Source organism: Epinephelus fuscoguttatus, linkage group LG15 (genome assembly GCF_011397635.1).
Source record: "Epinephelus fuscoguttatus linkage group LG15, E.fuscoguttatus.final_Chr_v1".
Classification (NCBI taxonomy): domain Eukaryota; kingdom Metazoa; phylum Chordata; class Actinopteri; order Perciformes; family Serranidae; genus Epinephelus; species Epinephelus fuscoguttatus.
Genome location: NC_064766.1, coordinates 32,882,208 through 32,904,101, shown reverse-complemented (window position 1 = coordinate 32,904,101; position 21,894 = coordinate 32,882,208). Strand labels below are relative to the sequence as shown.

The window sequence follows — 21,894 nt, the reverse complement described above, 5'->3', positions numbered from 1 at the left end:
TGCAGTGCAGAGCAGGTAAAAGCATACATGTCACTTTCAGCCCTCTTCGTCTTGGGTCTTCCTCCATAGCAGCGTGGGGCCTTTCAGAGGCCCCCTAATCCAGCTAATCTACCACACTGAACTTTGAAGGTGGCCTGGTCTGACCTATCATGGCCTGGAACTGGGACTAGGCCTGTAAGCCACTATGACAGAATAGAATAGAGTAGAATAGAGTAGAATAAATTTGAAGCACAGCACTTAAAAGATGGCCTTGCCTCCATCCTAGATGCCAGATGTGAGAAGCTGCACATATTTCACTGGGTTAGGGAATTCTGGGTGTTCGGGTTTTGGGGATGGAAGGGTCAGGTGGAGAGGAAATGACTGAGGTTGGTGGAGACAGGGTCCAGTGCATACACACACATTCATACAAACATTAAATCCGTACACACACAGCCATGAAACCATGTCAGGGCTTGTTGTGACATTTTTCATTTGCTTTTCACTTTCCCAGTGTCGTAATTGTTGTGAAAGTGCTTTTAGTGGTGAAGCTAGTAAATGAATTCACATGTTGCACCCAGCAAAGTGGAGTTGTTTGCTAAAATTTGTCAGATGGTGGTCGAGTTTCTCGAAAACATCCAATGAAAGAACTGTGGACGTGATTTAGACGGAGTTGTTATTATGATTTTGTGATTCCTTTTTTTTCTTCCTTTTATTTTTTGATCGTGTTGCCAAACACGGACTAATATTTCATGTTACAAAATTGCTCATGTAGTAAAACTACAAGCCACTGGGGTGTTGAAACCCCCGGGTTTCCACACTCAAAGGCGCTTTCTTCCCAGGGTGGGAAAATTTCCGGGAACTGTCTCTTTAAGGCTGTGTGGAGCACAGGCTGAGTGCAGGGAAAGGGGGGGTGGGGGTGGGGGATTCAAAGAAAGAGTGAGAAAGAGAAAGACGGAGGAAAAGGAGAGGAGAAACTCAGGAGATAGAAAGAAAGACAGATAAGAAAAGAAAGGTTCATTCTGGAGCGAGAGCTGAGCTGAGCAGAGCTGAGCTGAGCTGAGCTGAGCAGAGTAGTTGCGAAGCTCAGAGTTGGGTGGTTGGGGCCGGACCAGGGGTTGAGGAGAGAAGGCGAGAAAGAGAGCGAGAGAAGAGAGAGGACTGGCTGCCTGGGTGGTCCAGATGGGAGGAACGAGACACAAATAGCTATAATTTACTTCAGGAGGCCTGTAATTACAGAGCCAGAGTCTCTCCGAGCCACCCAGTTCCTGTTGGGATCAAAACCCCACGCTGCAGAGGTTAACATACGAAATGTCAAAAAAGGTTTAACAGATGTCAAAGAGGTCCGCGAACGGAAAGGGTTCCATTTTGTAGTAGCCTTTTTTGATTGGAAATCTGTGTGGCAAGGAGTGGAGTGGAGGAGAACTGAACCACTTAGCACCATTTTTACATCAAGTCAGATTCTTACATCTATTTGAAGGTGTGAAAATGGCTTAATTAAAGTCAAATAAACCCAAAGAACATGTACTCATAAAAAAACATCCTTAGTCTCTCAACTACAAGAGGAAATTATTCAACATCAACAAGCATTATAGAAAGACTTTAATTTTTTTTTTTTTGGGACCAGATGTGGTGCAATGAGCCAGACACTTAAAAAAAAAACTCAGCACCCATGACTGCAAATAAATGAGATGACCTTATATTCTGAAGCCCCTGCGTAGGTAATTAAAGTCTTGAAAGTGAAGCCTAGAAATATTGGACTGCGTCTCCAAGGCCCGGAGTTCTAACCTGATCTCACACTTTCGCGGCGTAGGCTGAATAGTTTGTTTTTTCTTTTCTCCCCATCAATTATAGGAGCCTGCTCCAGGCTGGGGGGAGGTGCAGAGAGTGTGAGGGGAAGAGAGAAAGAGGGAGACAGACGGAGAGAAAGACAGAGGCAGAGAGGGAGCATTAAGGGTATGAGAGGAGTAGATGGTGGTCAGGATTGAGTGCAGCATGGGGAAAGTGAGTAGAAGAGTGACGAGAGTTAGAATTAAGAAGGAGGTAGCCCTTGTTTCCAAACTTCCTCCACCTCCCCACTTCCCTCCCTCTCTCCCTCTCTCCCTCTCTCTCTGGGGTTGTCATGTAGTGGGACAGCGAGAGGGGCAGACGGGCCCTCTGTGATCCAGCGCGGCATGTTTCATGTCCACTTGGCACAGGCACAGATCCCCCCGGCTGGCAAACTCTTTTCAGGGCAACCTCCTGTAATTAGGGGGCTGGAGTCTACCGCACAGCACAACATTGCTCTCCCTCTCTTTCTCCCTCTTTCTGTTTTTTCATCCTCTTTCTATGTCTTTTTTCTTCATCACCACCTCTGACATCTATCTCTCTCTTTCAATCTATTTAACTTTATCTCCTTGTATCCCCATGACATCCCCAACTCCTGTGTGCCACTGCAGCCACTCGCTGTTTCCCCCTTCTCCTTCTCCTCCCATCTCAATCTTTTCTCATGTGTTCAAAACGTCTAAATCGATATGTGCTGCCCCGAGCAGAGTGGCGGAGGGTTCTGGGGCATCAGAGGGTTGGTTTTCCGAACGAACAGGGCACATCTGTTTCGCAGAAGGAGCCAATGAGAAGCTGTATTACTCATTTCTCTTGGCCAGACGCTGGCTTGTGTGAAGTGCCTTCAAAACCAACACTGGCGAGGGCCAAGGGCGTTGGTCGATATATGTGTGTGTTCTTGTGGAAGTGTGTGTGCATATATACGCACGCTACACACTTTGTTACAGGATCCAAATGTGTGTGTGTGTGTGTCACTGTGTATGAATGTTAAAGAAATTCTGTGCTCACGTATGAATAATATATAGTATCTATCTATCTATCTATCTATCTATCTATCTATCTATCTATCTACCTAACTAACTCATGAATTCAGTGTTAATTTGTCCTTTATTCTTTGTTTTGTAGCTGGTAGTCGGGTGAGCACGGAGCTCCGCTACACCAAGGAGAAGCAGGGAGAGGAGTCAGTATTTACCTCACAGATGCTCATCCAGACCCCCAAAGAAGAGGGTGCCAATATTCTTACCCAGGAGGCTTTGCTGGTTCACATGGAAGCCGCCCTGTCCGCCAGCAAGGTCCAGGTGTCACTGTTTGGAAAGTAAGTGGGCCTTTAAGTGGACATGTTATGTGAAAAAGTTTCCCTGTGTGTCGACAGTAAGAGTTGTAAATTAAAGATTTGTTTTCTGTCTCATAGGTCGTGGGATCTTAATAAAATATGCTATAAATCAGGAGTTCCCATTATAGAAAATGTCATGATTGAAAGGGTAAGTTCAAAACATTTTGATTTTTTATTTCTGTATATGGATATTTTACCTTATTTGTGATGTTTAATTGTGCTTCTTTTCTACTTCCTGATCCCAGATGATTGACAAGCTATTCCCCTGTATGATAATCACCCCATTGGACTGTTTTTGGGAGGGGGCCAAACTACAGGGAGGCTCCGCCTATTTACCGTAAGTCTTGGAATATTTGACCCAACTCACTTTTTTTGTTTTGCATATTAAAACATTTCATAGAAAGTCTTGGCTCTCCCTTTGCTGTCATTGCTTCCATCTGAGTTGCGTTGCAGACTGGAGCTTCTTGGAGGGGTCCGTAACTTTTAACACATGCTCGATGGAGACATACAGTTGGGCTTTCAGTATTCTGTCAGAGGGTGCTGTGACTGACAGCGGCGGTCAGTAATAGAGTTCTTTTAGGGCCCAGAGAGGGACTGGAGGGGGGTGTCCTGACAGAGAAATTCAAAGAGAGAAAGTGAGGGAGAGATGCAGCGAGGGAGGGATGGAGAGGGAGAGAGGAGATGGCTGCAGCAGCAACTGGGTGGTGGGTTGGTAGAACGGAGGGCGGGGAGGCGGCGGTGGTGGTGGTGGTGGTGGTGGCAGGGGAGCCCTTTGGGTCAGACAATGGTAAGCATTCTTTCAGTTTACGAGTGAGTGTCCATCAGTGCAGGGGCCCCGGAGGAGGGAGGGGGGCCGGCTTTGTCAGCTCACGGCTAACACTCGGCATTCTCATGGTAATGCCCCGGGCTCCCAGCTCCCAAGTTGTCCAACAAATAAAATGGGCAGTATTCAAGCCTCAAGTCCCTCGAGAAAGACAGAGAGAGGCTACAAGACGGTTAACAGTGGAGTCTGGGCGTATTTGGGCATTTGCGGATTTTTTTTTTTTCTGCTCCTTTTTTCAGGACGAAGTTCTCTTGAGAAATTGAGTCACTGAAAGAGAGCTCTTTTTTTGTTGTCCGAAGTGATATTTCAATTGAGTCCTTAGTTTATAAAAGATAGTTTAGATCATAGCAGATGTTTCTTTGCAAACAAATTATTTGTTTATATTTCTGTCTGGAGCTGACAGCAGTATGTTGCATGACAAGCCAGCACATACAGAAACAAACACAAGTTTCCCATCCTCAGCATCTCCCAGTTGGCTTGTGTGAAAGCAGAGCCACAGAGAGGGAGAAGGGGGTCTTTGATGATTCACACATCTTCCAAGTGTTCCTGTAAATCACACAAAGTGTTCAGCATCTGTTGTTGTTTATTAATCGTCTTTTTTAAACTCGTTTTTTTTTTTTTTTTTTTCATGTGGAGCTGAAGGGAACTGGTGGTGGTCACTGAGGCCTGTTTCGCCCTCAGCTTCCGCTTCACTTCAGCTCTGGTTTTAAATACTACCAAAAAAAAAGAAGAGAGAAGAGAAGAGAGAGAAAGGCAGATTGGGAGAAAGAGTGAGGAAGAGTGAGAGGGAGAGAGAGAAAAAACTTGGGAGAACAAAGAGCAGCAATCTATGAAAAAACAAAAGGGCCCAGGCCCGGTTCACTCAAGCAAAAACTAGCTGATAAAGGAGTGTGTCTTTGCGAGCAGCAGCAAAAGGGACCCTGGTATGTGGGAATAGGAGAGGAGCTCTCTTCATGAGCCATTGGAGGGAGATTGAGCCCAGAGTTTGGGATTCTTTAATTTCCATCTCTTTCCGTCTGTCTCTTTGTCTCAGAAAATGTCCATCTTAAGTGTTTTCTTGCTCTCAATCTTAAAGTCCTGCCAATAATGTTGAATGTTTTTCCTGTTTTTGCATGTCTAATTTGAAGAGGCAGCAATCAATCCATGTTCTTCAAGATGAATACAGTGAAAACTACAGGAAGCTATTGAATAACTTATTGGCCCAGACACTGGTCCCTTTAGCAAGTAGACTATGACACCAAAAATCATGTTTAGAGTAGATTTATTGAGCAGATAATACATTTATCTCAAGGGTGGTGAGGATGGCGGTACAGGTGAGCTTCAGAATGAGGTTATTTGTCCGTTAGCCTCACATAACAAACAGTGCGAGAGTCCCCCCTCTGCTTCTCCTCTCATCCCTCACCTATTTCCTTCCCCAACCTCTCCCCTTCCCTCCCTCCTTATCAAGATGTTTGGGAGGCAGAGGTAATTGTTATGACTCAGTGCAGGACATTGAGGAATGGAAGCGAGCAGGCAGCCACCGTGCCTTTTCCCCGGGCATTGTGGCAGCGTGAAACAGGATAATAAACGCTATTTTATCCTGTATCTGCAGCTAGCCTCCTGCGTAGCCCCGGCACAACCAGAGAGAGAGAATTAAACTGAACTGAGTGAATCATAGTTTTTTTTTTTTTTCTGCTCACAGCAAAGATTAGCAGGAATGCAACGCCATGCTGCCTCGCAGGCACAAAGTGATAAAAGTTATTATACAGTTGCTACTTCTTGGGTTGATGGTCATCGTTTCTGTGTGTGTGTTTGTGCTTCAGGGGTATGCCTGATATCCAGTGGATGAATCTAGATCCAGTCAAGCTGATGGAGGAGCTGAGTCAGTTCACTTCACTGGAGGGATTTAAGGAGATGTTGGACAAAGCCCAGGTAGGACACACAAATACAGAATGACAGATTTATTGAATGAAACACTCATCTAGTTGCACATTTTTTTCATTTACTGAGGTTTTTCTTACGTTGTTTGATTCCTCAGGTGGGACATGCCTACATGAACAGGCCGTGTCTAGACCCCTCAGACCCTGACTGTCCTCTCAGTGCACCCAACAAGGAGCAAGGAGAGGTAAACTCACACCTAACTCAAGTCATTACATACAACAAGACGCTGTAGTTGAAAGAAACCCTCAGAACGAACACCTAACATGTTTCTCTGTGTTTTCCATCTCTTCCTCTGCTGCTTGTCTATTCAGAGCCCTGACATTGCTGGGCGTCTCCAGGGTGGTTGCCATGGTTTCAGCCGGAAGTTCATGCACTGGCAGGAGGAGCTGATCCTGGGAGGGCGGGTCAAGAGCAGCCAGGATACTCTGCTGAGGTGTGTGTTTATTAAGACACGTACAGAAAGACCAGCCACTGCAGTTTCAGGGGATTTTACAGAGTGTGTCATAAGTTTGCTCTCGTCTTATTGGAGGATGTGATAATAAAGCGGGGTTGTGTGATCGCTGCCGGCTGAGCTCGTGAGCCGCCATGACTGTGGAATCTGTGTAACCCCTAATAACCCAACAGACACATGCTTGGAATGCCTGGTACCAAGAGGGATCGGTTTCCTGTTTGACCCTGGTCCAGGATAGGCCAATTAAAGATGATTGACGGCCACATAAAGGGCCTCCCACCTTGTTACACATTTGTTGTGTAAGGGATCAAACAAGAGGAAGATATAGAAGAAGGGAAAAACACTCAAAATCACATTTTCCTGAAGCTGACCTGTCTTTTAAATAGAAGCTCTCTGGAGTTTTGTTTGTTCCAATTTACTTCAACTGGATTTAAAAGTGTTGCCAATACAAATGGAGTGACGGCATTGAGTCAGAGCCCAGATCACGACCTACACAGGCCCAACAGAGCCTTGAATGAAAGAGGATTCCAGTCCCATCTGCAAGAGCCACACTTACTCTTGGATGTGATTTATGATCATTTCTTTCACATTTTGAGCAGCACCGCTGCTCGCTGTGTCTGTGCCAAGAAAACCTGAGGACATCTGGGATTGCAGCCGAAAGGCCGGCAGACAGGCAGACTAGATAACACCTGCTTTTAGCTGTTTACATTGGCAGACAGACAGGCAGGCAGGCGGACAGATCCTAGAAGAAAAGGCACCTGCCTTTACCCATTCACAGAAAGGCATGTTCCTGTGTAGGTACCAGGAACATCTTAACAGTCTAAATGGATGATTTTCAATGTGCTAGTCGTGAGATGGATGATGCAGTTGAGGTTTCAACTCAGCTCAACACACTATAAAGCATGTTCTCAGACAGAGCCAGACATTTCTGAGGTGTCCTAAGTTTACATCTGTGTGTTTTCACAGCGCGGAGGCTCTGCAAACCATGTTCCTGTTGATGAGTCCGAAGCAGCTGTACGAGCACTTTAAAGACGACTACGAGATCCACGACATCAACTGGAACGAGGAAAAGGCCACCGCCATCCTCGAGTCCTGGCAGAGGAAGTTTGTGGAGGTGCGAACTTAAATCACAGATGACTCTTTTAGTTAAATACTCACATATGAATAAAACACATGCACATATAAAGCTGGACAGAAGTTCAGATTTCTATCGTAGCCACCGTGAAGAAGTAGGAGGAGGAGGAGGGTGAGAAAAATGAGGAGGCATTTCCTTGTCCCTGTGCAGTCTTGTTTTGCTTTGGTATATACACACATACATACACACACTGTGGGACTTACTCTGCAGTGTCTGAATTCCATCAGTCTTCAGCTCCCTTGTAAAGCGAATCGCGGGGCAGACCAGGGCACTAGGTGTGTATGTGTATGCATATATGTGTGTGTGTGTGTGTGGTAGGCCAACCATCTCTCTCTGTCAGAGCCCTAGTTATAGGAACAAGCTGTTGCTGTGATAGCTGACACCCACCATGCTGAGGGTAAGGAGAGAGGGCGGGAGGAGAGTGAGGGACACATGCGAGGGAGGAGGGGTAACAAACTCAAACGTAAACTGACAAAGATGTGACACCTCCTCCCGATACACATTAAAGAACAAGAACAGATCAATGTAAGATTGCAAATGATGACTAAATGTGAACAGGTAAACAGCTTTGAGGGGGGCTGCGGTTCATTCGTGGCACAGAGCGGAGAGAGCAGCCTCCCAGGCCATGTGATCCCATCCCTTTCACCTTTGACCTCACAACCTCTGGCATCTGTGCTCATTACTCCTCAGTTGTCATACATACGCACGCACTCACACACATGCTAGCACATGTAAAAACACACTGACTTTCACACACATGCACATTTCAAAGGGACAGGGTCCCTTTGCTGTTAGAGGACCATGAAATATGGGGATATAGGGGAGGCTTGAGGTAGCATTGGTCAGGAGGAAGTGTGTATGAAATAAGTTCAGTCAGCAGTTCAGCCTCCAGGATCTTCTTTTTGTCGTCTAATTGTTCAGTATACAGGTCACGTGCTGAAGAATGTATAATTTGGTGTTGACAATTAATCAATGTTTCTCCGTCAGGTGGTCCACCAGAGTATCCCATCAAACTCCAGCCAGTCCATCCACGCTTTCTCCACCACCACCCTCAACGACATCATGAAATCCTTCTCTGATGTCAGCGTCATCAGGGTGGCTGGAGGATACCTGCTCATGGTGAGCATATGTCCATTGATTATGGCGAATAAGTTAATGAAAAATGTTTAACTTAACCGTAAGATTACTAATATTTAACACGGTCGTCTCCTCTCTAGTTGGCCTATGCCTGTGTGACCATGCTAAGGTGGGATTGCGCCAAGTCCCAGGGGGCTGTGGGGCTGGCCGGAGTGCTGTTAGTGGCTCTGTCAGTGGCTGCAGGACTGGGTCTCTGTTCCCTGCTTGGCCTCTCCTTCAATGCTGCCACCACACAGGTAGGACACAAAGGAAACTGCGTACATGTACTGTGTAATGTTACTTTAAGGCTTACTGTATTGTGTTGTGGAGTGTTCATTCTGACCTTTTCTCATCCCAGGTGCTTCCCTTCCTGGCCCTAGGGATTGGAGTGGATGACATGTTTCTGTTGGCTCACTCCTTCACAGAGGCTGGAAGTAACATCCCCTTTAAGGTACCTTTAAGACACTCCTCTCTTTCCTCTCCTCTTCTCTCCTCTCCTCTCCTCCTACTCTAAACTCTGTCTGTTTTTGTTTTAAAGGAGCGGACAGGAGACTGTTTGCGTCGCACCGGCACCAGCGTGGCTCTGACTTCCATCAACAACATGATAGCGTTCTTTATGGCCGCTCTCGTACCCATTCCTGCCCTGCGAGCTTTCTCTCTGCAGGTATGTTTTTGCACGCACCCTCACACGCATGCGCACAGACATAAACACATGTGCACAATCGCACACCGAGAGGCCGGAGGCTCCTTTGAAAATGAAAGAGATAACTTAAGAGAGGTGACATTCATTCAGGGCAAGGAAAGCCTTTGTTCCCAGTTTTATTGCCGCTGCACCTACAGGGCCAACATTTTTTTTTTGTGTGTGTGTCTCTGCATGTGTGTATATGTGCATAAGTGTGTGTGTGCATGTGTGTAATGTGGAATAATCACAGCAAAGAGAGTGATGAACAGCAAGAGAGAGAGAGAGAGAGAGAGAGAGAGAGACGGAGAGGGAGGGAGGAGTGGATCAGTATATCACTGGCCCGTCAAGGCGGTTTGCTCTGATCTGTGACTAACTGTGGGTGGTCTGAAACACACAAGCAAACACACAAATACACACACATAGACGCACACACACACTGGAAACCACAGCCAGTTAGAATGTCAGCTTCAGGGGCTGGAGTGAGTGGGGAGGCAGCGGCGGCGGTGGTGGTGAAGGGTGATGGTTTTGCTCAGACTCGCAACATATATATTCCCTCCCTGCTTCTTTCTCTCTGTGTTTCTAGTAGTTCTTTCACTCTGGCTCTCTTTTCTTTCTTTTCTCTCTCTTCCTCTCCCCTTCTGGCTCGCTTAGTATTCCTGGCTGGTGATTTAGAGTAAGGCTTTTCTTTGCTCTCTGGGCTGTGGTCTGAGATACTAAAAAATAAAAAAAAAGAAGGAGCCCTGACTCTCCCCAGCTGGGTTAGGGTGTCTGTAATTTCACATTCTGTTCTCTGTCTTTTCTCACTTTGTTTTTCTCATTTTGTCTCCCTGTGTGTCTCTCTCCCCAGGCAGCCATTGTGGTTGTGTTTAACTTCGCCATGGTGCTGCTCATCTTCCCTGCCATCCTCAGTTTGGACCTCCACAGGCGCGAGGATAAGCGTTTGGATGTCCTCTGCTGCCTGTACAGCCCCTGCTCCGACCGCGTCATCCACCTCTCTCCGCATGAGCTATCAGACGCCGGAGAGCAGCCGCACACGCCTACGACGACAACGGCGCACCAGTACACGGCGGGATCAACAATCACCACCAGCACCCAAATCACCACCACGGTGCAGGCGTTCACGCAGTGTGACGCGGCCGGCCAGCATATTGTCACAATCCTACCACCTACCTCACAGATCTCCACCAGCCCGCCATCCATCATCCTCTGCCCCACGTCACAGCCTCAAGGTAAATGATGTCATATTAACAGAGCAGTGGCTCTTCAATGGAGTCTGCCATGTTGTTCTACAGTAGCCTAGAATGGACAAACCAAACACTGGCTCCAGATGGGGCCGTTTGCATTTTGTTCAAAGTGTTCTCTAAAGTCAGTATGAATAAATCCTGATACCGAAACACTCATTTTCTGCTTGTATTTCCTTCCCCTAGCCATCACACCTTCCCCCACCACCACCTCTGTGCCGGACCCCTACGGCTCCCAGCTCTTCACCCCTACCTCCAGCTCCACACGGGACCTCCTGGCCCAGGTGGAGGATTCCAAATCTGGAAAGAAGTGCGTCCCGCTCCCTTTCCTGCACTGGAACCTGTCCAGCTTCGCCAGAGAGAAATACGCCCCTCTTCTCCTCAAGCCCAAAAGCAAAGCCATTGTAGTGGTTCTCTTTCTGGGCCTCCTGGGCCTCAGCCTGTACGGGACCACCATGGTGCATGACGGCCTCTACCTGACTGACATCGTGCCACGTGACACCAAGGAGTACGATTTCATTGACGCCCAGTTCAAGTATTTCTCCTTCTACAACATGTACCTGGTGACCATGGATGGGTTTGATTACGCCCGGTCACAGAGGCTGCTGATCCAGCTGCACAACGCTTTCAACTCTGTGAAATACGTGGTCAGAGACAGCGACAACAAACTGCCCCGCATGTGGCTGCACTACTTCCAGGACTGGCTCAGAGGTAAGAATCTTGGCTCAGGTTTTTTTTTTATTTTGAGTAAGCCAAGTAATAAATTGCTCTCTGTCCCCTTGGGAGTTTAGTCCAGTAGAGGGTGCAACAGGTTTTTTCAGGTGTGCTTTTTTTTTACGAAGGACTGGAGTGAATGGGTGTGAGCAGAGGTGAGAATGTGTGAAGGGTGAATGAAAGTTCAGTCGTGCTGTTTACCCCCATCCACCTGGGCTCAGGGGTGGTGCAGCAGACAGGTTGGGGTCACAGGTTATCTTTGCATGTGTGTGTGTGTGTGTGTGTGTGTCCCCAGGCTAGAACATGTCAGAGGCCCAGTCAGGAGGAAGTGATAACCAACAGGTCAATCAGAGCCAGCTGAACAAAAAAAAAAGAGTTGGAAAGGGAAACTTGATATTTCACATTTTCAGCATTGCCGTAGACAGACACACAGGAAAGCTCCAATAATTTTATGATAATCAGAGTCATAATATTTAGAAATGACAATCACAATAATCTTTTCTTTTCTTTTTCTGTGTGTGTGTGTGTGTGTGTGTTTTACCTCACACGCAGGTCTTCAGGCTGCTTTTGATGCTGACTGGCAGGCAGGCAGGATTACCTCTGACAGCTATCGTAACGGCACAGAGGACGGAGCGCTGGCGTACAAGCTCCTCATCCAGACTGGCTCCAAGAAAGAGCCTTTTAACTACAGCCAGGTATGTCCATAAGCTGCACTTCAAAACAGAATCCACATGTCATTCCTACAGCACGCTGTGTGGGACTGTGGACAACTACATTATCAGCTGTCTTTCTTACCATTTATTCAGACAACAACTCAATACGTGCATTGCCATTCAATCAGTTTCTTTTTATTCACTTTTCTCTAGCTGACTTCTCGTCGTCTGGTGGATGCAGAGGGTTTGATCCCAGCAGAGGTGTTTTACATTTACCTGACAGTCTGGGTCAGTAATGATCCTCTGGGCTATGCTGCCTCCCAGGCCAACTTCTACCCCCATCCTAGAGAGTGGATTCATGACAAGTATGACACCACAGGGGAGAATCTGCGCAGTAAGTTATCTTAATCGCAATATTTTGCTAAGCACTGACACACCTGAAAATATCTGGCATTATAAACAGCAACTTCTCTTCCTCCTTTACAGTCCCAGCTGCAGAGCCATTGGAGTTTGCCCAGTTCCCCTTCTACCTGAACGGCCTTCGCCAGGCAGGCGACTTTGTGGAGGCCATCGAGAGTGTGCGGGCCATCTGCGACGAGTTTATCCGCAAAGGCGTGTTGAACTACCCTAACGGATACCCCTTCCTGTTTTGGGAGCAGTACATTGGCCTCAGACACTGGTTCCTGCTGGCAATCAGCGTGGTGCTGGCCTGCACCTTCCTGGTCTGTGCGATTCTCCTGCTCAACCCCTGGACTGCCGGCATAATTGTAAGCAAGCAATCAGTGTACCCTTCATCACACCTCTTCCTCGTCCCTCCTATTGCTCTTACATTCCTACATTTTCCACCTCATGCTACCTCAACAACATCATTAGCCCCTTCCTCCTCTCACTTTCTTCTCACCCTTCTCAGCACAGCTCAATAACGCTGTCTAGGGGGCCCCTTTTTTCTGCGGAGGGCCAGTACGCACACACACACGGACACACACACACACGGGACCTTTGTCATTCTAATGTAGGCTGGGCCGGCCTTAGAAAAGGAAATGCAAAGGAGCAAGAAAGGCTTTGCCCTCCTGAAGCCTCTACCTCCAACTCCCTCACTGCTTTTGTCAGAGGGAGAGGGAGAGACTTGGGGACAGGACAGATCTGCCCAGTTGCGACCTTGGCCTGCTCAACCCATCCATCAGGGATATGTGCGTGTGTGTGTATGTGAGAGAGAGAGAAAGAGACTGTCTGAGTGTTCAGTGGTTGGAAAACATTTCACACACAAGCTGGTGGGACCGGTGGTCCTTAAGGGCCCCCCATACTCACACAAATCCACATATCGCAAACCATTGGGGGGGCTGAAGTGTAGCACAACAACAGTGCCAGTTTCAGTTGGAATGTGTTTTAATTTAAGTAGCAGTCCCTTGAGACAGCGACATTACACAGTTTCCTCAGACAGAGGGAGAGGCACAGCTACATGCATGTACGGTTTCCAAGCATCAGCCTGCCTGTGAAGGTTTCACCCTGCCTGTATGTGGTCGAGCAGTAAAACGGCTTTTATCATTTCCAATTTAACCGTGCCCCGGCTCAGAGCCCCCGCTGGGATCAAAAGCTCCAGTTGGCCGGGAACCGCTTTCTCCTCCCTGTTTTCTAAGCCTTGTTGTTGTTGTTTGCATTGCGGTTTACAGTAACATCGAACGTTTACTAGTTAAGACACGAGTAAAACGCAACACCGCATCTCACTGCAAGATGTTGCATTAAAATATCGGAAACAGTAAAATCGGCAAACAGGCTGGTATCTAGTGAAAAACAGGATCATTTGTTTTCCACAAACACAGGCAGATGTGTAGTAGCGGCAGAGTGCCCACACTCTGTTGTCTCAGGCACTGTCAATCATTTCAACCACCTCTGAGAAGGAAGAAGAGAAAGAGAAGGAGGGAGGGAGGGAGGAGGGGATGGTATTAGCCTCAGGGTGGGTAATTTGATGCCATGTGGTTGAGACCCTGAGCACAGGGTCAAAGACTGTGTGGGGTGAAGAGGAATGAGGGCTCAACTCAGTTGCTAAAGAAAGGCATATTCACCTTTAACACTCACATGCTTTTATTTTTGTTTTATTGCCTTGTTTCCTCATCATCCCACTGTTTCTTTAACGCTGGCAATTGAAAACAGTTTGTAACACTATTTTTCCACATCTTCCTTTCAGGTGTTTATCTTGGCCATGATGACGGTGGAGTTGTTTGGCATCATGGGTCTGATTGGGATCAAGCTGAGCGCCATCCCTGTAGTCATTTTGATCGCCTCTGTGGGCATCGGAGTGGAGTTCACTGTTCACATCGCACTGGTGAGTCAAGACTCGGCACAAAGCAAGAGCGCACACATGGATTAAGTGTTAGAGCTCCTACAGTTAAACACCTACTTTACTTGAAACCTGATGCTTTGGTCCAAATGTTAAATACCAACTGCAGACTGACGTGACCACATGCTTTGCCTACCTCAGGCAAGAATTACGTTTAACCACTAATATTATTACTAATACTTTTCTTTATTATTTGTTATTGATTAAATACAATTCAACATTAAGTGGGACACATATGAAATGTCCCAGCCAATGTCGTTAGATTGATATTTGGTTGACTTAAGGTTGTGATGCCAAGTAACCAAAATTCAGTGTCAGGACAAGGCCTAATTCCAGCGTCAATTTGACGTAGAACACAGATGACGTATCACGCCACGTATCACGTGTCACGCCAACATCATCATGACTTAGAATAACAACGTTGAGTAGTAAGGGATTAAGAGCAAAACCCAACGTCCACACAACATGAAATTCTGATATTGTCGTCCTAATTTTTATTCCAGCAATACTTTGCTGACTGTCTGACGTAAGAGCCCACTGTCTTTGTGACATCATATTGATGTCTGGTGCTAGCTGGGGGGTTTCAGAGTCCTCCACCTTAAATGTTTGAGCATCAAACACTTGAGTTCCTGCATTCTGGTGAATTTCTATGTACCAAATGCACGCTCTAAATATTTATGCCTATGATTAAATGTATATGTCTCACAGCAAGGATTTGTAATAGACGTTTTATAAAAACAATATGCTGCATTGCACATATTTGAGTTGTTTTTAAGTCAGTGCACAGCTCAGACTCCTGTGGCTTAATGCCTGAAATGGAAAGTGAAAAAGGTAAAGTAAGTGTGATTAAAGATTTACAAGGAAACGTTTGGCTTCCTGGTTCACGCTGGCAGCTCTCTCGCATGGTGTACTGTCTTGTAGTGCAGCGTAGTGATCCCCAACAAAACCTAAATGCAGGAATGCCAAGCCTGGCTGCAAGCACAAGTTCTGTGTGATCGGCAAGATTTCCAACTCATTTCTCCCCCTTTCGCCACAGGGCTTCCTGACAGCGATTGGCAACAGGAACAAGCGCTCGGCAGTGGCTCTGGAGCACATGTTTGCCCCGGTGGTCGACGGAGCGATCTCAACGCTGCTGGGCGTTCTCATGCTGGCAGGGTCAGAGTTTGACTTCATCATGAGGTGAGATGATGTGTGTGTCAGCATCTGTTTGCGTGTGTGGCGATGAATGTGCTGACTTCATGCTTAGGTTTAAGAGAGTGACAGTACTCACTCACAAAGTGATGGTGCTGCACCCTCCACAGCCCATTTGTTCCCTTCAGAAGTAGCAGTGTTTTGGTTTTACGCCATTAGTGTGTGCATGTATATGTGTGGAGCCAGTTGTCTAGCCTCACTTGGGGACGGGAGGAAGCCCTGTGGGGGGTCAGGGGTGCATGCAGGTGGAAATGTTATACCCCTATTTATGCACACCCCCACACACACACACACACACAGTGACAAATATGCACCTGGTTCTGTCACTCCGGGCACACACACACCCGTCTCCTCAACCTCAGAGCACAACAAATGGGGAAAACATCAAGGGTGTGTAGCAGCTGCTCGTAAACATGGAAGTGTTCTGCTACCCACTGGGTGATGCCTCTCTCTCTCTTTCTCTCTCTCTTTCAAGCACACACACACATACACACACGCACACAACAGGGAATCTGTAAAAATTCCTATCATCCGTTTGGCATTCTGTCCCTCCATGAAGGGTGCTGTAATAAAAAGTGGAGCTAAATTTGAACTGGTCAGCCAGTCAGATGGTCTGAAGCCCACCAACAGACATCACTCCCCACTGTGTGTGTGTGTGTGTGTGCGTGCATGTAAATTGTGTGTACTTGTGCGAGCGTGTGTTTTCTACCACTGTTTCATGGTCAGAGTGGAAAAAAGGCGAATAGCTCGATGTTTTTCAGCCGAATGTGGTCTAGGCCCAAACCCGAAACCACAACCTTGAGCTCACAGACTGCAGCAGGCCTCCATGACATAAAAAGCACAGTTTTCCTGCAGAAACAGAGACAGAAGCAGAGAGGAAAAGAAGAACTCTGAGGGTGGCTTCCTCGCAAGGATATGAGGTCCTGGTGGGTGGGTGGATGAATAGATCCTCCACAGTGTCGGAGTGGAAAGAAAGAGGTGTAAATATGTGGAAATAGGGAGAAATTAAGAGTAAATGGGAAGTAGGGTTTGGAAGAGGAGAGCATTTTCAGCGTGTTGTTTTTCTTCTTTTCCCCCATTGTTCTGCGAGAGATCATTTTCAGAGGACGGGGCGAGGAAGGGAGTAAGAAAGGTCTAGTGTCTCTGTTGGAGGTCTTGTTTAGTTGTAGCTGTAGCTGTGGTCGGGTGAATGGGGCAAGCCAGAGCTGGCTAGCTGAGGAGTAGCATAAATATACCGCTGTAAACATCTCCTGGCCTTGTAATGCACTGAATAAACAGCAAGCCTAATTCAGCTCTGCTCAGAGTCCTCTCTCTCATGCACACACATGCGGGGCACATATGAGTGCACACACGGACACCCACACACACACATGAGGAGAAATGCACATATGTACAGGCATGTAAACACTTAGGCTGTCTCTTACACACACATACACACACACGGCTCCCCAGGCCCTGACAACGAATGGAAAAGATTACAGTTTATATAAACAACAGAATTCCTAACAGTGAGACACTGTTGGAGGTCCCACCAACGTCTCACTCTCTTTGTTTCTGTCTCACTCTTCTCTTGTTGTTGTTTTTTTTTTCACTATTAAAAAAGTTGTTTTGGAGCAAAATAAGCGAGCGAGCTGAAAAGTGGAAGCCAGTGCTGCGTTGTAAAAAAAAAAAAAAAAAAAAAACGATCATTCCGTGATTTCAGCGCCTGCATGTGAACGTGATTTAACTCAATAAAGCGCACAGATTAAATACCTGTGTGTGGTTGAAAAACAGTCATGGTTTGAGCAGAAATTGAAAATATCTCCCCGAAGTGTTTTGTCAGAAGTGGTTAGGGTGACATGCGTTATGCTTCTGATAAAGGAAGAAAACATGGACAGAGGTTAAAGAATAAAATATGTCATAGAGATTTTTGGAGCTGACGTGGGTGCAAATAAGGGCTGAGAAATAACACCCAACGTGCAAACCATGAACTTTTTCCTAAAGAGTGACCTTTGTCAAGTGAAGAAGTAGTAATAATAATTGGAGTAGTCCATTCAGAGGAAAAAAGCATGCTTCCAGAACACCAAGCAGCTATTATCCCCGTCCTTGTTGGCTTTTTTTCCCTTCATTCCAACAATCATTTTTTTCCTCCCTCTTTCTTTTACCTCTTTAAGTCTGGCTGGTGGTTAGCATCTCACTGTCTCTCTCTTTCTGCTTTCTGTTAGTGTTTAAGTGGAGTCCTCTCTAATTTTCTTGGGGAGCTCTTTCTTGTGGCCTGCCTCCACCCCTGGCCTCCTCAGAGCTCCACTGAGATGCACGCACACACACACACACACTCACACACACAAAATGCACACATGTAGTGTGAGTGAAAAACAGAGCGAGAGAAAGTCTTGTAGCAGCAGCAGTGGAGGCATCAAAGCATGTTTTAGTTGGACTGAGCGGGGAATCAGATTTGCCCTCCCTGCCTTTGATACACAAACACTGGGCTTTCCCTGACTTCTTCCCCTCAGCTACTTCCCTTCCTCATGTGCCAACTATGTGTGTGTTTGGAGTTGTGCGTGCGCATGTGTGTTTGTCGCATTAAAGGGAAAAAAAATGCATGAAATTAAGATGCATGTCAAATGCTAAATGTTGTCAGCTCTGTGTAAAAGTATCATGATTTTGGCTGATGCTCTAAATCCGTCTGAACTTCAGCCAAATCCCTGAAAAAGTTGAGATGCAAAAGAAAATAAGATTAAAAGGATTGTGGCTCTGTGGCTGTGAGTGTGTGCACATGCATATGCCATTTGCATTGCATGTATGTGTTTGTGTGTGCGATCCAGCTGATGCAGGCAGTAGGCCAGAAGAGAAGGGTCAGGCAGACCTGTTCAGTGTAAACACAGAGGTGCTTTGGTGTTGCCTGACCTCAACTAAAATCCAACTGAGTTAACAGTTAGCCGCTGCTACCAGCTAACAAGGAAGCTCTTCTTGTTTCAGACAGGAAAATAGAGATAACAACATGCCACAAGCTAGTTTTAATTGTCTCTTTTAAGCACTAACTGTCCTCTTGTATTCAAACTGACTCACCTCCTCTCTGCATCCTTCAGGTACTTCTTTGCTGTGTTGGCCATCCTCACTGTCTTGGGGATGCTGAATGGCTTGGTCCTCCTGCCAGTCCTCCTGTCCATGATGGGCCCACCAGCTGAGGTCACCCCAGTTGACAATGCCAGCCGCTTGCCAACGCCTTCCCCCGAGCCACCACTGCCCCCACCGATGACCCACCATGGGTACTACACAGGCCACCACAACCAACGGTCGTCTCGTCAACAGGCGTTTTCTGAGTCATCGGACTCTGAGTATTACTCTGAGATGACCACCACATCAGGGATCGGGGAGGAGGACTATAAGTACTGTGACCGGAGCGCCTACATAGCATCACACAGCAGCGCTCCACCTGCAACATCTCACATACTGCTGGAAGCCAGCAAGAACCCCAGCTTCCCCAAGCTAACGGTATGACCACACAGATAATATAGAAACCTTTCCTGCATCTTCTTCTCAAATTCGTGTTTTTCTGAAAGTAAACAATGAAACTTGTTGTTGTTGTAGGTGGTGAAGCCATTCAGAGAAAACGCAACAAGTGGCGGTGGAAGGATAGAACCGTTAAATGAACCTTCCCACAATGCACATTCATCTCTCGGCTCCCAGGTTACATGTTGGGATGGAAACAAGCGGGAGCAGCAGCCGGGCCTCCAGAGGCTGCAGACGCAACCCTTACCCAGCGACAAACCTCACTTCCCTGGGAGGACTTGTCAAAGCGGCCCCAGGCTGCAGAACGGCAGAGGGCCCCAGCCAAACAGGACTAAAGGCCCGAGCTATAGCAGTAGCAACTCCGCCCTGCCGATGCAACAAGGCACTGCGGCGGGGCCCGTTACCATGGTGACGGCCACCGCCTCCGTGACGGTGGCTGTGCATCCGACCTTGCCAGGGGCGGCATACCAAGGCTACATGCACGAAGGTTTTGACACGGACAGCGAGTCAGACTGTTTTGAAGCTGCTAAGAGGACTTGTGGTGACAAAACAAACTTTTCTTCATGTAAGAGAGACTCTCTAGAGCTCCAGGACTTGGAGGCAGCAACACAGAGCCAGACACAGCATCAGCTCAGCAAAACATAAGGTGAGTTAGCAACCAGTCAAGAAATACATGTCGTTTTTTAATGAGATTTATAGTCTTTCTAGCCTTTGAATGCCTGTGTAGCAATGTCTAACCTTTTTCTCCCTTCTGTGTTTCCATAGGTGGGTTGAGGATCCAGGCAGCCAAAGATTGCTAGAGTCTCTCACACCCCCAGCCTTCTCTCTTTGAGTCTCTGGCTGCTTCTCCGGAGCACCTTGCCGCCTCACATGGCGTCACTTGACGTCTTAAAACTCTCTACTGTACATAGACTTCACGCAGAAAGGAGAGGATTTATTTCAAGGACATATTAAAAAAACAAAATGATGTTTTAAGAATTATATAAATCTATGAGTATATATTTTAATACTAAAAAAGAAGGAAGCTATTTAAAAGAGTACTGTATAACTTGGGTATACTCTTGTGTAAAAGTTCAGATGTAAAAGATTATTTTTTTCGTGGGGGCGGTTGATTTTTTTCCCTCACAGTGTATAGAATAAGAAATGTGCTATATGTAAAAAGTGTCCACAAAAAGTGAGATGTTATTAAGATATTAGGCTATTGAACATACATGGTCAGTGTTTTATATCTATTTGTATTTTTTTTTTTTTTTTTTTTGCTGCTACACTTCAAAATAATTTTAAGTGATTTGCCTTAAAAAAAAAATGCAGTACCCCCTCCTTCCCCTCTGGTTCAAGTCAGTTTTACACAGTATTACTCTGTGAGATATTCTGCATCTGACACACTCTCTGTTGTAGTCTAATTATAGATGTTCACAGTGTGCACTGTAAAAAAAGAAGAAGCAGAGAATTACACAGCAGATACTGTTTTCTTAACAGTAGAAAACCATCGTGCCTTCAATTTGTCCCCTTTTCTTTGTTATCACAGTATTCAGTATTAAGTTCTCGCTTTGGTGTAAATACGTTTTGTCTCATCCAGACACAGAATGTTTGTCAGTTGTCACCTTCATCTGTCCGTCTATCTGAATACTGTTGAATGTGACCAGTCAGCCGACATGCTGGCCAGGTTGCGTTTAATTCATGTATCATGTTAAATCTTTGTCTGGGTTTCCCAACGTCCTCTGCAGTTTTAAACTACTTGAAGGAGCTGTGATAAGATTTTCCTCTGCAGTTTTTGTAAGCTCTACAGGGGGTGACTTCACATTTGTCTTTGTGTTTGACAAGTGGTCGCCTTCTTGTATTATTTTGAAAGGGAATTATAAAAATCCAATGCAAAGGGAGTGATTTTTATGTTATTATTATTATTATTATTATTATTATTATTATTGTTTTCTCCTTTTTTCTTTGCTGGCTGCTTTACAGTTGTAACACGTTCATGTTGTTGCGACCCTGTGCAAATATTACATGATGTGGTTCAGTCTTTATAGTGCTCCAACCTGCTCTGACTCACTTTCTGATTTTTCACTCTTCTTGCTAATACAAACCTCATATCTGCCGCGTTATCTCTAATTCTTAGGTTGTTCGTGTAATTTGCTTTACAACGTTTTCATTGTTGTTGTTGTTCAGTATTGGTCTCATCACTGCCAGGTTAAATTGCAGGGAAAAAAAAACTTGCGGATCTATTTTTTAATCTCTTTTTTTTTTTTTTAAAGTGGCAGCTTTGGTTTCTTTTGTACATATGAAAGAAAAGTTAAGTAGCTACTGTGCAGTTGTGAATTATTAAGTGGAATGAGCAAAGCACCATTTACAGTTCGATCGGACCGTAGACAGCCAGCAGGTGTTGTCAGACAGTGGCGAGGAGTTTAAAAGGGAGGGGGGTCGGGGGGTGGGGGGGGCTCCTGCATTGGTTTGTAGTTTATTTCGAAAAAAAAATGTTAATGTCATGCCATATAAATTATTTATATTAAAATTTTATTTTTGTAGTTTGTACAGATGTTAGTATCTAGACTGAAGTTCTATTTTTAAAGAGTGAATATATATTATATATAAATATATCTATTTGTTGCTGAGTTTGTTTTTGTTTTGTTTGCATTTTGGGATGGGGGGGTGGCGTGGGAGGGAGGGGTCGACAACACTTTAGAGCAGAGGCCTTTTTTTTTTGTTTTTTTGTTTTTTTTTGTTGGTGGAGCAAAGGGGGCAGTTGGAGGACCATGAAGGAGAAGGTGTGTAGGAGATTGTGTCACTGTTACACCTTGTTTTTAAGTTTCCTCTTGGCCCTTCCTTCTTCGTTGTCATTTTTTAAAAAATGTGCTTGTCCATGTCTAAAACACTGTGACTTCTGAAAACTATGCTCAAGAAAACCCTTGTGTGACCGTTATGTTCCCTCACCTGCTATAGAAATTTAACTAACAAAATAAATTGAATGAAAACAGTGTTCCTGTGGTCTGTGCCAGTCTTTCTTCAAGTGT

General features: G+C 45.9%; 1 protein-coding gene across 1 annotated transcript in view; it reads left to right on the top strand.

The window, feature by feature from the left end:
• ptch2 (patched 2) overlaps positions 1 to 21,134 on the top strand; it is a 29,346-nt gene extending 8,212 nt beyond the window's left edge. Inside the window, exons 3-23 of the mRNA XM_049598862.1 lie at positions 2,923 to 3,112; positions 3,209 to 3,278; positions 3,376 to 3,467; positions 5,756 to 5,864; positions 5,971 to 6,057; positions 6,185 to 6,306; positions 7,291 to 7,438; positions 8,447 to 8,578; positions 8,677 to 8,832; positions 8,934 to 9,026; positions 9,114 to 9,239; positions 10,105 to 10,486; positions 10,685 to 11,209; positions 11,765 to 11,907; positions 12,079 to 12,259; positions 12,352 to 12,632; positions 14,051 to 14,188; positions 15,240 to 15,382; positions 18,463 to 18,868; positions 18,965 to 19,532; positions 19,652 to 21,134. Of these exons, the coding sequence (XP_049454819.1) occupies positions 2,923 to 3,112; positions 3,209 to 3,278; positions 3,376 to 3,467; positions 5,756 to 5,864; positions 5,971 to 6,057; positions 6,185 to 6,306; positions 7,291 to 7,438; positions 8,447 to 8,578; positions 8,677 to 8,832; positions 8,934 to 9,026; positions 9,114 to 9,239; positions 10,105 to 10,486; positions 10,685 to 11,209; positions 11,765 to 11,907; positions 12,079 to 12,259; positions 12,352 to 12,632; positions 14,051 to 14,188; positions 15,240 to 15,382; positions 18,463 to 18,868; positions 18,965 to 19,531 (4,091 nt within the window). The 3' untranslated portion in view covers position 19,532; positions 19,652 to 21,134. The remainder of the gene's footprint in view (positions 1 to 2,922; positions 3,113 to 3,208; positions 3,279 to 3,375; positions 3,468 to 5,755; positions 5,865 to 5,970; positions 6,058 to 6,184; positions 6,307 to 7,290; positions 7,439 to 8,446; positions 8,579 to 8,676; positions 8,833 to 8,933; positions 9,027 to 9,113; positions 9,240 to 10,104; positions 10,487 to 10,684; positions 11,210 to 11,764; positions 11,908 to 12,078; positions 12,260 to 12,351; positions 12,633 to 14,050; positions 14,189 to 15,239; positions 15,383 to 18,462; positions 18,869 to 18,964; positions 19,533 to 19,651) is intronic.
• Positions 21,135 to 21,894: the final 760 nt, after the last annotated feature.